Source organism: Adiantum capillus-veneris, chromosome 21, assembly GCF_014529385.1.
Source record: "Adiantum capillus-veneris isolate H3 chromosome 21, ASM1452938v2, whole genome shotgun sequence".
Classification (NCBI taxonomy): Eukaryota; Viridiplantae; Streptophyta; class Polypodiopsida; order Polypodiales; family Pteridaceae; genus Adiantum; species Adiantum capillus-veneris.
The window spans coordinates 84,595,186-84,607,996 of NC_140951.1; the positions used below are offsets into that span (position 1 = coordinate 84,595,186).

At 40.1% G+C, this 12,811-nt stretch overlaps 1 protein-coding gene across 1 annotated transcript; it reads left to right on the forward strand.

The window, feature by feature from the left end:
* The first annotated feature begins 5,702 nt into the window (after nucleotides 1-5,702).
* LOC147431270 (major pollen allergen Bet v 1-D/H-like) lies at nucleotides 5,703-8,196 on the forward strand. Its single transcript, XM_086494557.1, has 2 exons — nucleotides 5,703-6,034; nucleotides 7,427-8,196. Exons 1-2 carry the CDS (start codon nucleotides 5,851-5,853, stop codon nucleotides 7,771-7,773), a joined length of 531 nt encoding a protein of 176 aa, XP_086350683.1. The 5' UTR covers nucleotides 5,703-5,850; the 3' UTR covers nucleotides 7,774-8,196.
* Nucleotides 8,197-12,811: the final 4,615 nt, after the last annotated feature.

Genomic DNA, 12,811 nt, shown 5'->3' on the forward strand with positions numbered 1-12,811 from the left:
CTACTTGTACTTTGTCACTTTCATTGATGATTACTTCAGGCATGCATGGGTGTATTCGCTTAAAGAGAAGTTCGAAGTGTTTATGTGCTTCAAGCAATTTTTTGGCTATGGCTGAAAATGTCTCTAAATGTACTATGGGCACCCTCCGTTCCGATCCAAGGGGGAGTATATGTCTCATGAATTTAATGATTCCTGGCTAGTCGTGGGATAAAAGACCAATGTACAATGTACGCCTCAGCGAAATGGTGTTGTTGAGAGAAAAAACAAATCACTCACGGAATGGCTCGATGTATGATCAAAAGTCAAAGCTTTGCCACATTCGTTTTGACTCGAGGCTATCATGTGTGCCACTTATGTACTTAACAAGTGTCCTACGAAAGCTTTGCAGTCTATGACTCCTTATGAAGCATGGCATGATAGAAAGACATCTATTGATCATATGCACATTTTTGATTGTTTGGCTTATGCTTTGGTGCACAAACACAACGCAAAAAATTGGATGATAAGACTGTCAAATGAATTTTTGTTGGTTATAGTCTGAAAGCAAAGGTTAGAGGTTGTACCATCTCAAACAAAGAGTATCTTGGTTTCACTAGATATTGTGTTTGTGGAAGATTATGTTCAGGCCTTGCTATCATGTACTAGAGACACTAATGTAAGCTCACATGACATTTATGACAATTTTTTGCCTCTTTTTAATGGTAGAAATTTGAATGAAAATTTGAGTGAGACAAATGTACAACCTATGGGGGTTTCTGAAATGTTGCAGATGAGCCTATAATTGATGAAAATGTATATGATGTACTTGATGTGGAAAGGGTTGAGAATGAGCAGGCTAGAGGCATCCCAAAATGAGTGGTGCATACTTTGCATGACAGTAAGTTGGATGCACCTTTGTCTAGTTGTACTCACTCAGGTTCTCGCCATGCATATTTTGCATCAGATTGCTATGCTTTGGCTGTTTCTAGCTTATGTGATGTTGAGGAACCTCTGTCTTTTGATGAAGCACAGAATTCAAAAAATTTGATGGTTGTCATGCAATCAGAATATTGTGCACTTATAGAAAATGACACATGGACTTTATGTGATTTGCCTCCTGGCAAAAAGGCCATTAGTACAAAATGGATTTAGAAGTTGAAATGCAAGCTAGATGGTGAGATTGATCTCTATAAGAATTTTGTTGCAAAAGGTTATGCATAGCAAAAAGGTGTAGATTATGAAGAGACTTTTTCTCCCACTTGTCTTATGACTACTATGCGTTTTTTATGTGCATTGGTAGCTCGTTTTGGATGGGATGTACATCAATCACATATTGTTACTGCTTTCTTGAATGGTGACATATTTGAGGAAGTTTATGTAACGCAGCCTCACGGTTTTTTCAATTAAAGGACAAGGAGATAAAGTGTGCAAATGTAAGAAAGCTTTGTATGGGTTGAAGCAATCTCCTCATGCTTGGTATGAGAAAGGTGACACTCATTTTGTTAAACGAGACTTTCGTAACAGTCCAATAGAAAGCACATCGTATGTAAAGTGTGAGGGCGATATACTTCTGATGGTTGTTCTATATGTGGATGACTGCTGATCACTGGTCCAAATGAGGCACATATTGCTGAATTTAAGGCTGATTTGAATGCTACTTTCAAGATGAAAGATTTGGGGTTGTTGCATCATTACTTGGGCATACATGTTAAGCAGTGTGGTGGTGGTATTGCCTTGTGTCAAACAAGTTACATAAAGCAGCTCTCGTTCACAACATCACTCTCAACGGGGATTTTTTACCATATACATATGTTCGTGATGTGTGTGAACACACTTAGGACCATCGGGGCATTTTTTCCCTCACTAGGATGTTTTCCCCCCGTGCATTGTATATACGCCCATCACTCTAGTGCTATCTTATCTTTCTATTACACACTGAGTAATACACTCTCTATTGTGTGCCGCGAGCTTCCTTCGTCTTCTCCAAGCTGTGTGTGTTTCCCTGCAACCCTATTTCCAACATAAATATCGGCAAATGCTTCAAATTTGACCAAAAATCAAACAAGTTTTATATATTTTTGGCAAGCCTGTTAAGTATGGAGCCTCATTTACCCCTTGTAATTTTTTGTGTTACAAATGCACATTTGTAAGGCTCTCATTATGAGGAGAAGCCATTGTGCGTGAAGAAAAATAACTCACCGGAAAATCAAATCACTCGTCGGAAACCAAAATTTTCAGAATATTCCTTTTCACTGGAATATTATGGTCGAACGACGGTCGGAAAGTGGTCGAAAACTGGTCGGCCGGTTGGTCGGTTGGCTGATGGCCGGTAGTCAATGGGCGGTGGCCGAATTCAAAAGCGGACTTGTCTTTTCAAGGACGGCCACACATGGGCGGATTGGAGGGTTCGATTTGGACTTATCTACACAAGGGCGGCTACACATGGCTGCCTCTCATAAGAGAGGGCAGCCCTTTTGGCGTATAAAAGGAGGCCATTTCTACACACATTTCAGAGTGTGAAGCTGATGCAACAAGGTGGGTGTGAAGTGGTGAGAGTGAAGCAAGGTGGGAGCTCCGAAAGGGTATAATCCCTTTGTAACATACTTCTTGTAAGCCATTGAGTGGCTGCTTTCCTGTGGACGTAGCTCACATTGGGTGAACCACGTATATTGTGTGTACTTTCTCTCTCTCTCTCTCTCTCTCTCCTCTATAATCTCTTGTGTGTGAAAATTATCCCTCTTCATTAAGTAATATACTCAATTATCTACTTAACTACGTCATATTTCCTAACAAAACCCTGATCATGGGTGCACACAAAATTGAATCAATCTTGTGACGTGTATGATTAGAATGTAAAATCCTTGTAAGATTGGTAGGGGTGCTTGTATTTTTCATGTGCACGGTGCAAAATCAACACTTGGCATGTCTCAAATAATTGTTAATTGCATGTGACCCAACAACATCCTAGAGCGCTACAATTGCTATATGCCAATATAAAGTCACCAAGGATAGCATGTCTACGAACAATTGTGAGTTGCATTTTGCCACTACAACTACAGGAGCAATTGCTATGCTAATAATTGGTTATTAAATCTACAAAGCATTGCTAAGTAACATCACGTATGGTCAACAACAATGAATATGATTATAATGGGTCGGCTCTTTTTGTACTCCTCTATTCTCTATCCTTCTTAAATTTTCCAAGTCGTGGAAAAGACTTTAGCCAGGGGATCATTGGATTTTGGTGTGTATTACAAATGGTTTTCAAGAGCCCTATTTTCTAGTCCCTTTACCAACGTCTTCAAGTGCACAATTTCAATGCAGAGATTCATTGTCACCTCTAAATATTGAGCTCATGGCCATGGAGAGTTCTCACTAGAGAATGGAGAGCAAGAAGCTAAGCACAAAATTGCCTAGTCTTTAGGATCTAGCACATGTGACCACGGGGATGTCACACACAATATCCCACGCCATCGAAAATAAAAAAGTGAATGCTAGTGGCATCAATCATAGAAAGAGATAAAAGCAAAACTTGTAGACTCGTGGTATGATTAGCTTTCAAAGAAGTTGCTTAGGCAACAAAGAGCAAGAGTTACACCTAAGACGAGAGTAGAGAGGAGATAGCCATGAGATGGGCCTCCACTTGTTAATTCTCCATTGGTGTGACCACAACTTTATATGACAAGGGTAACATAAGATGGGTACAAGAATTAGGGCACCCAAGTGTGACCAGAGCCTTAAGTCCATTGTCGTGGCGTGGCTCTTCTGTCAACCGATGTATCTAGGATCCCTAGACGAGCATGGCTAGAATTTGTAATTTATTGGTTATGATAATATAATCTACTCACCATTGTGAGTTTTGCTAAAAACAAAGTAAAAAAAGGTACTATTCTTGTGTTGAATTGAAGCTTCAAATCTCTATGCAGTTGTATTATGAAGCAAAAATTCTCAAGTTTCGACTACGAGGCTATATGATAGATTTTGACCAGGATAACCTTTTTGTTGATTAGTGGTTTCCTAGGGCCACCTTTTCTCAATCTTGTCTCCAACATTCAAAAAGGGCATTTGATGTCATTCTCAAGAGAGAGGCCAAAAGTATAGTAACCTTTGACACTGTAGACAACTCATGCCTACTCAAGGAACATCAAGTGACAAGTCAGTTTCTTGAGAGTGAAACAAGGTCCTCTAGTTAGTAGCATGTTGATTTTGGGCACTTTAAGCATGAGAGATAAAATGCTCAATGTGGGAGGGAGAGAGAGAGAGAGAGAGAGAGAGAGAGAGAGAGAGAGAAGAAGAAGAGAGTTTTAACGTCGTAGGAAACTATCCCAAAAGACCTAGCCGACGAGGAGCTGAACTCAAGACCTGTTATTCAAGAGGGAAATGGCATAACCAATCTACCACACTTGGGTGTGTGTGTGTGTGTGTGTGTGTGTGTGTGAGAGAGAGAGAGAGAGAGAGAGAGAGAGAGGCTAAATTCAAATATAATAGTATCGTTTCAAAGCTGATAATTCAAAGTTGAAAACAAAATCCCAATCCATTTCAAATCTTTTGCTTTTCACACTGGTGCAAGACATTTTGTTGGTGTACATATGAATAGCTAAGGTTTGCCCAAGTAATTTTTTTTTAATATACTTGTTCCACATGTGACATATTGAACTTTTCTCTTTGCATGTCATGAACATTTGGTAAAACAAGTGCCACGTGTCAAAAAAAGGAAGCTTTCATAGCAAGAGAGGTGAGAGTACTTCCTCGGGCACCGTGTAGTACTTGTCGTCAGAAAAACGAAATAGGCTCCTACCACTAGGCTACATGTGTACATTGCCAATGTGGGCTAATGATAACTTTTCTATGGTAAAATTAGGGTAGAACCTCCAATATAGACACGATGAAAAGTTGATGCTTTGATTTCTCTCATCAAACTTCCAACGATGGAGAGCTTGTCTGACTCATCTTATCGAGAGCATTCCGAGATCTTGGTGGTTAATCTCCTGGAGCTTAGTGCAGATAACTATAGTGAGATTACGAAAAATGGGCTCCAAAATGGAAATTCACCAAGGGCCAAAAGCAAGGAATAAATGCCAAAGGTGCTCGAACTCTCTTCTACACCAATGGCACGGTTCCATTTCAAATGGACTAGCCGTTCGGCCTCATAGGTTTGGCAGGAAAATAGATAGAAAATTGTCTCTATATTGGTGTATAGTGCAACTCTCCGTAGGTACTTGTCCACTTATTGGCGGTTCCAATCTAAGTCCCTCTCCCCTTGCTTGAGTCTACTTTTTATGTCGAGGGTTACTTTGCCAACATATTCGAGGTCTTGTGGTACGACTTTGTAGATCTAACTGCTCCCAATTCCTGGGCGAGTTAATCATGAGGATAGGGGATGATAGAAGTGTGGGAAGGGGTCCTTAGAGAGGGCATTGCTCCCAATTCCTAGGCGAGTTAATCCTGAGTATAGGGGAAGATAGAAGTGTGGGAAGGGGTCCTTAGAGAGGGCTACCTGGAAAAAAAAAACCGTATTCTAGAACATTTGAGGTGGCTTAGCGTGTGGGTTGAAAAGGAATGCTTTGACTTTGGGAAGGAGGGGTGGGTACCTTTGTTTTCTTTCACTGAAGGGCACATGGGGAAGGGGAATATATGGTATTATTGTGAAGGGCCTGTTAAAGCTTTAAGGTATATATATATATATATATATATATATATATATATATATATAGGCTAAAGGGTGGGGGATGGACTCGCAGGGGTAGGAATCACAAGGCTCTAACGTTTTTTGAAGGGGTCTTGATCTAAGGTTTGGAGGGACCTTAATGCCGCTCTGAGGAATTAGGGTGTGATTATTAAGGTTTGGTTGTCGAAGGTTGTGTGCGCAGGATGAAGGTGGATCGCTGCCATGGCCAGGTGGAGTGCCAGGTGGCGGCCAGAAGATTGTGGCGGGCTGCCTTCCAGGACGCACAGGACTGCCTGCCCAAGGCGGTGCCCAACGCCCTGCTGCGTATCGACTACGACGGGCCCCCTTTCCAGCCCGGCTCCTTCCGCATTCTCAATTACCACATCAGTAAGCCCCCCCTCCCCTCTTCCCCGAGAGAGAGAGAGAGAGAGAGAGAGAGGTATATGCCACATTCATCCGTCACACGTGAACTCAAGACGCGAGGTAGAAAGAGTGATCAGGTTTGTGTGTGTGTGTGTGTGTGTTTATACATACTACATATACATACACACACACACACACAGGTATGTATGACACACACAAACACACACAGGTATGTATCTATGTATGTATGTATGGTTTGTGTGTGTATACATACACACACACAAGTATGTATGTATATGTATGTATGTACACACACACACATATGTATGTATATACATATATTACTACATATGTGTGTGTGTGTGTGCGCACAAGAAGATTTAGAAATTTTCTCATGTAGGAAAACAAAGTCTTTTTCACTGTTTCTCATACAATGCATAACATCATGAGCTTCTGCTCGAGAGCCACCGCATACCTAGCTAGGTACGATTGGGGGCAGGGGACCGCCGGCCCCCCCACCGGGCCGGCGGTCCCCTGCCCCCAATCGTACCTAGCTAGATATGCGGTGCCTCCCTCACAGAAACTCATGATGTTCAGGTAAGTCAATTATTGTGAGAATTTGTCCAAAACTTCTTGTGGTGTGTATGTGGAGAGAGAGAGAGAGAGAGACGTCACCTTGAACATTGCTTTGGTGAAGACATACTTAGAATGCCACCCATCTATACTTACTATAATGAAATGAACCCAACATTCATAAATTCTGAACTCTTGTCATGCATAAAATATATCATACTTTCAACAAATTTCCACTATTTTTAGTACATTCTTCAAGGATTTTTCCCTCTTCAACCAGCATACTTCAATTCTTAGCAAACAAATTGGTTTGTAAGATGAGCACACTTCACTTCAAGAACACTGTCTACTAGAGCAAAACGATCGAGAGTGGATTTGCTCTCGAAGCACATGCCCAATTTTCAGGAGGTCTCCTTATGCTCATCTTTGCCGGCGTTTGGTTATCTCCACACAATTAGCATTCACACATTTTTACTCTCCTTAAACACAAACAATTGCAACTGTTGAAACCCCTTTGCTCTCCTGGTCTTTATTATATGCCAGTTTTCTTTTAGCATCATACTTATGCACTTTATTCTATGCCAAGCATCATATTTATGCACTTTGTTTGCCAACATTACAAGACCTTTATTGAGAAAAGTCATCCTCCAAAAGCACTTTTGAACAAATTTTTAGCTTAAACTTGGCACTAGACAAGGATTGACCATACTTGAACAAAAATGCAAAGCAACAATCAAGTAAAGAGTATGTATGCATGGCAAGCTTGAGGGTTGCTTTGATATTTTGAATGCTTGAAAATCTTTCTTGCATCACAATTGAAGGTTTCCTTTTGTTGCCATATAGATTATGCGATACGAATAAGCAAGGAGAACAACCTTAAGCATCTGGTGCAATACACAAAGGAGAAGATCCTTGAAGTGGATAATGATTCTTTGAAGGTGAAAACCGAGGTTGTTGAGGGAGGATACCTTGATATCATGGTAAAGTCTTATAGCTACAGTATCCATATCATCGAGGGCGCTCTCCCTGACACAAGTGTTGTACATTGGTCTTTTGAGTACAAGCCCATCTCCCCAAAGCATCATTTAATGATGAGTGCGAGATTAAACGAGGTTATACCTCTTAGCATCAAGGGAGTCGAAACCTACCTTCTTTCCAATGATGATTATAAAGATGAAGGCCCTGTTTAAGCTAGAGCCTCGTTATAGCTCTTCAAAACAAGCGTAACTAATGCAACGCCATCAAATTTGATAGATGTTGTTGTAGATATAAAGTAGAGAGCCAACAACAGGAAAAATTTCCTGACCTTCTTTGAGGAGAGAATGAATTCTCCTTGGACATTACCACATTTATGCCCTTCTCAATAGACTTGAAGGATGCTACCTCAGTCTACTATTATGTATTGCCCCTTTTGAACTCGGGTTGATTTCAGCAAACTGCTTCCTGCTTTCACATTGGCCTAATGGCAAGCTTATCGTCGGCAAACCTCATAGCCACTCTGTCTTGCAAGAGAAATGTGTTATCAATGCCATCAATTTGGGACAATTTTACCATGCAATTCTTCTAGAGAACAATTAAAAAGAAGTAATGTAATTAGAAGTCAGATTCAGCAAGCCACTTCCTATTCTTGGTGTACATTGTAAGTATATGAAAGCAGAGAGACTCACAAAATCTTTGTGTATTTGTGTACTACCAATTCTCTGATGTAGTCTCTATTGGTTGATTTTGGTTACTAAGCTAACCATTGTCTTTCTCTTATTTTTTTTTTTTAAATTTTTGTTTAGCAGTACACTCTCCAATAGAGGAAGTTAGATTACATTGATCACAACCATATGTACAACTCCATGCTCCAAATGAGCCATGGAAGCTACGAGCGACCAAAAAGAATTACAAGTTGATCCAAAGACCCGGCCAGAACAGGGGAGGCCAACCCGGCAAAATCATTTATATTCCATTCAAGGGAACAAAAATTTTTATGCTCATGACATCAATTCAAAGCTTCCTAGTGATAATCAATTATTTTGTGCATATGAGGTAAGAGGCCCAATGTCTCAAGGTAGTTCCTTCCCAAAATGTTTTCTTTGCGATTTAGATTCACAAAAATACAATATATTACTACCTATGCCACATTCATCCGCCACAAGTGAACTCAAGACTCAAGGTAGAAAGAGTGATCAGGTTTATGGTTTTGTGTGTGTGTGTGTGTGTGTACATACATACATATACATACACACACACAAACACACAGAGGTATGTATGTATGTATGTACACACACACATACATATGTATGTATGTATATACATATATTACTACATATGTGTGTGTGTGTGTGCCACAAGAAGATTTAGAAATTTTCTCATGTAGGAAAAAAAAGTCTTTTTCATAGTTTTTCATACAATGCATAACATCATGAGCTTCTGCTCAAGAGGCACTGCATACCTAGCTAGGTATGCAGTGCCTCCCTCACAGAAGCTCATGATGTTCAGGTAAATCACAATGTGGGAATTAATGTTTTAAGTTGATTGATAATTTGTTTTTCAGCTCTATATTAAGCCTTGATTAAGATTTACAATAAGAGAAAGATGGGGACTTAGGGGCCACCCATAGGGCATTGTTAGTAGTATGTGCTCATACTAGTTGTTTATGTGGCTTGAGTCACCCCTAGCAATGCTTTTTCTTTCCTATATAGGTGGCTCTTTTGTACTCTCTTTTTTTCCCATACTCACATTTGTGAGTGGAGATGTTATATTAACTTAGCAAAGAATGTGCCATGAACCTCAAGCTCTACATGTGCCTTGGGGGGACAACATTTCCAAAAAGGGCCCGCAAATTGCCAAGTAAAAGATCCTAAATTTTCCTAATCTAGTAGTAGTTGATGAGTGGTTTGTTTTCCTTGGATAGCACCACCCTAGCAGCTAATGCAACTTTGTGCGTAATTCCAATCTTTGATTTGTGCAGCTGACCCTATTAAATATATGAGCTCAATGCATTCACTCACTATATCATTGAATTGAGCTATCACATCGTTTTCTCAAAGACTGGACAGTTCCAGGCATTCCATATCTGCTTCCTATAGCAATATTTGGTTATTTGTGTGCGCACCAAAAATAGCTTGGTTTTGAAATGTTCTCCCTTCTAGAACCAGGTCGTTCCTAAAGAAGACTACTTGCTAGGTCTTTTGTACCCATTAGCAGATTTTGGTGGCAAGACCTATCGTGTGGAAGAATAGTCTTTAAACAGATGCAGAGAATCCTCCAAAGCTACTTCGCACCTAGAGCAAGTGTCTATGTCAACCCCCTAGCAAGAATCTTATTCCCACTTGGGATAGATCCTCATAACATCATCCACGTGAATATCTTCAGTGAGCTAGGCCTTTTTACCTCCCAAATGTTGTTTGTACTCTTAAGCCACTTCTCTTCATACCAATTCACCTTCCACAATTTGATGAGCACAGTGAACCAGTCCGCTTTATAAATCAATTTGCTATATGAATCCAAAGTTTTGAGAAGTGCAAAGATTGTCTTTGGGTTAGTGCCAAGCTTTCCAACCTAGCTCTATCCCGACGGCAGCCATCGGACTATCATATAGAACTTATGAGACTCAATTGATCAATAGCCTTTCATTGAGATTCAAACTATGTTGCTCCAATAATTGGTCCACTTTTCTTCCAGTAGAAGTTGCCGTCATCTTAGAAATCTGACACTTGGGAGATCTCTTTGTTGTTCACCTCTATGAAACTTCACTACAAAAGGTGTTCAAGGATCCTCTTCCAAGCTTGGATACCCAAGGGGACCAATGTAAAATGGAGCACCTTCTATTGCCCTCTTTTTTATTAGCACTGTCGTTTGGTTGAAAGGGAGGCTGTATGCTCTGGTTTTTGAGCCCATGCAGAATGCATTTAACCTTTGCTAACTTTAAATTAATGAGTCAATGATTGTAATTTTTTATTTTTCTTTCTCTCTCTCTCTCTCTCTCTCTCTCTCTCTCTCGTGTGTGTGTGTGTGTGTGTGTGTGTGTGTGTGTGTGTGTGTGCGCGTGTGTGTGGGTGAGAGAGAGAGAGAGAGAGAGAGAGAGAGAGAGAGAGAGAGATAATGTCAGTGTCTCCCTCAAACCCCTTGTTCTTATGACTTTGCAAAGCTTTTCAACTATCATCAAGGGTATTGACTTGATTACCGTGAGTTTTGTGTTGCAACCTTCAACTATATCTCACACGTATATGGGCGATGGGATCAAAGGTCTCCCTCAATCTAGGGCCCCGACATTGATTGGGCACCCTAGATCTTGTCTCAGAAGTATGCTCGAGTTTACTTTCCCTTGTTGCGACACATTTGCACGTCAAAACTCAACAAAGACATCTACATTCCACAAACAATGTGCGTGGGTGATGTGCATGGCTCTCATCCCCCGAGTTGTGGCTTCAATCCCCTGAGATGAAAAAGGGGGGTGGGGGGGTATATACCAAGTTTACTTTGTCTGCAATGTACGATGCTCGATCATCTCACCATAGATCGCATCCCCTCCCATGCGTGTCTGAGATATATGTGACATGTTACAACCTCTTCAATTCATTGTAATATTCAACCAGTCTTTTGAGTGTGTGCATGTAAGCATGATTATGTGTGTGTGTGTGTGTGTGTGAGAGAGAGAGAGAGAGAGAGAGAGAGAGAGAGAGAGAGAGAGAAGTTTTTGGAAACAATACTAGAGTGAGTGAAGAGTCACGAAGGCCTACTAAAGATAAGACCCATAATCGGGGGGATAAGAGGTATGGGGAGTTGGGTATGAATGAGTGCTTACAATCACATATCATTTTTTTATATTTTGATATAAAATTTTATTGTCCATTATACACACATAATCACAAATGGCTTATATGTTACGGAGACCCCACTTAAACAACAAATCGAAAGCCTCACATTGGCAAAATAAAATGAAAAGAAAGTAAAATAAATAAAGGAACCCATCTATCTATACTATATATAATTGAGCTTAAAATTTTGAAGGAAGGAGAGGGCATCCATGTGTCACTCTCTCCTTCATTTCAAGAACCTTAAGGAAACATTTGGTTTGAAATGTAAAAGTGAAGGGTAACTCAGAGGTCATTTGGTTTGAAATGTAAAAGAGAAAGGTAAGTAGCAAGTACTCTGATTATAGAAAATGAAAAGACTTAATTTTGACTTTTTAGTTTTATCAAAAAGTCATAATATTTAGTACTCTCTCTCTCTCTCTATATATATATATAATATATATTCCTTGAAAATTTTAAGTTGCTTCATATATAGAGAGAGACCTCCATGTGTCACATTCTGCTTCATTTCAAAGAAAACCTTTTAAAAACATTCAATTAAGAATGCAAACGTGAAGGGTAGGTACTAGGATAGTAGAAAATGAAAAGACTGGAGCTAGTCTTGGAAGTGGAAAGTCAAAAAGACTCTATCTAAATTTATAATGCTAAAGCCAAATATTTCACTCTAGCCCTCATTTTCACTTTTATTTTGAAAATCATTTGAAGGGTGGCTTTCCTTTACATTTTGAAGGCCATAAATAATTTTTTTCCATGTTTTGCTCAATGAGCCTCCCTTCGGAGGTTTCCACGGACCTTTTATATCATAAATAATCTTTGATTTTGATGCTCAAAGTTCAAAAGCTAGATGCATGTATTTGTATATTTGTGTGTGTGTGTGTGTGTGTGTGTGTGTGTGTGTGTGAGAGAGAGAGAGAGAGAGAGAGAGAGAGAGAGAGCAACATTCTCTCGATGTGTGAATACAAGAGACAAAGTCAACGTCTCATTCTCCGAGGTGTTGACGCATTGCACGAAGGCTTTTCACATTTGCATTGCATTGCATTAATGAAGTACACTGAGCTCGACAATTCAGCGATAGGAGTCCAACAATCTGTTATGGATGCCTTCCACGCATTATGTGTGTGTATGTGTGTATGTGTGTGTGTGTGTGAGAGAGAGAGAGAGAGAGAGAGAGAGAGAGAGAGAGAAAGAGAGAGAGAAGGGGGGGGGGGGGGGGGGGGGGGGGGGGTGAGAGGGCTCTCACACCGGCACTAGAGAGAGAATAAGGATTGGTTTTAAAATCAACAATCGAAAAAGCAACAATCGACAAAATCCAAAATCGAGAATCGAAAATAAAATATCGACATGGACATCTACGAAATTAAGAATTAACAAATCCCAAAAAGGACTTTCCTTTCGCCGAACTCACTAACACTCATTGGTCTAG

Bases quoted from the DNA above. Each gene is read 5' to 3' on its own strand.
- LOC147431270 (XM_086494557.1), top strand. From the start codon at position 5,851: ATGAAGGTGGATCGCTGCCATGGCCAGGTGGAGTGCCAGGTGGCGGCC. The intron at 6,035-7,426 runs GTAAGCCCCCCC...GTTGCCATATAG, and splicing joins CATTCTCAATTACCACATCA to ATTATGCGATACGAATAAGC.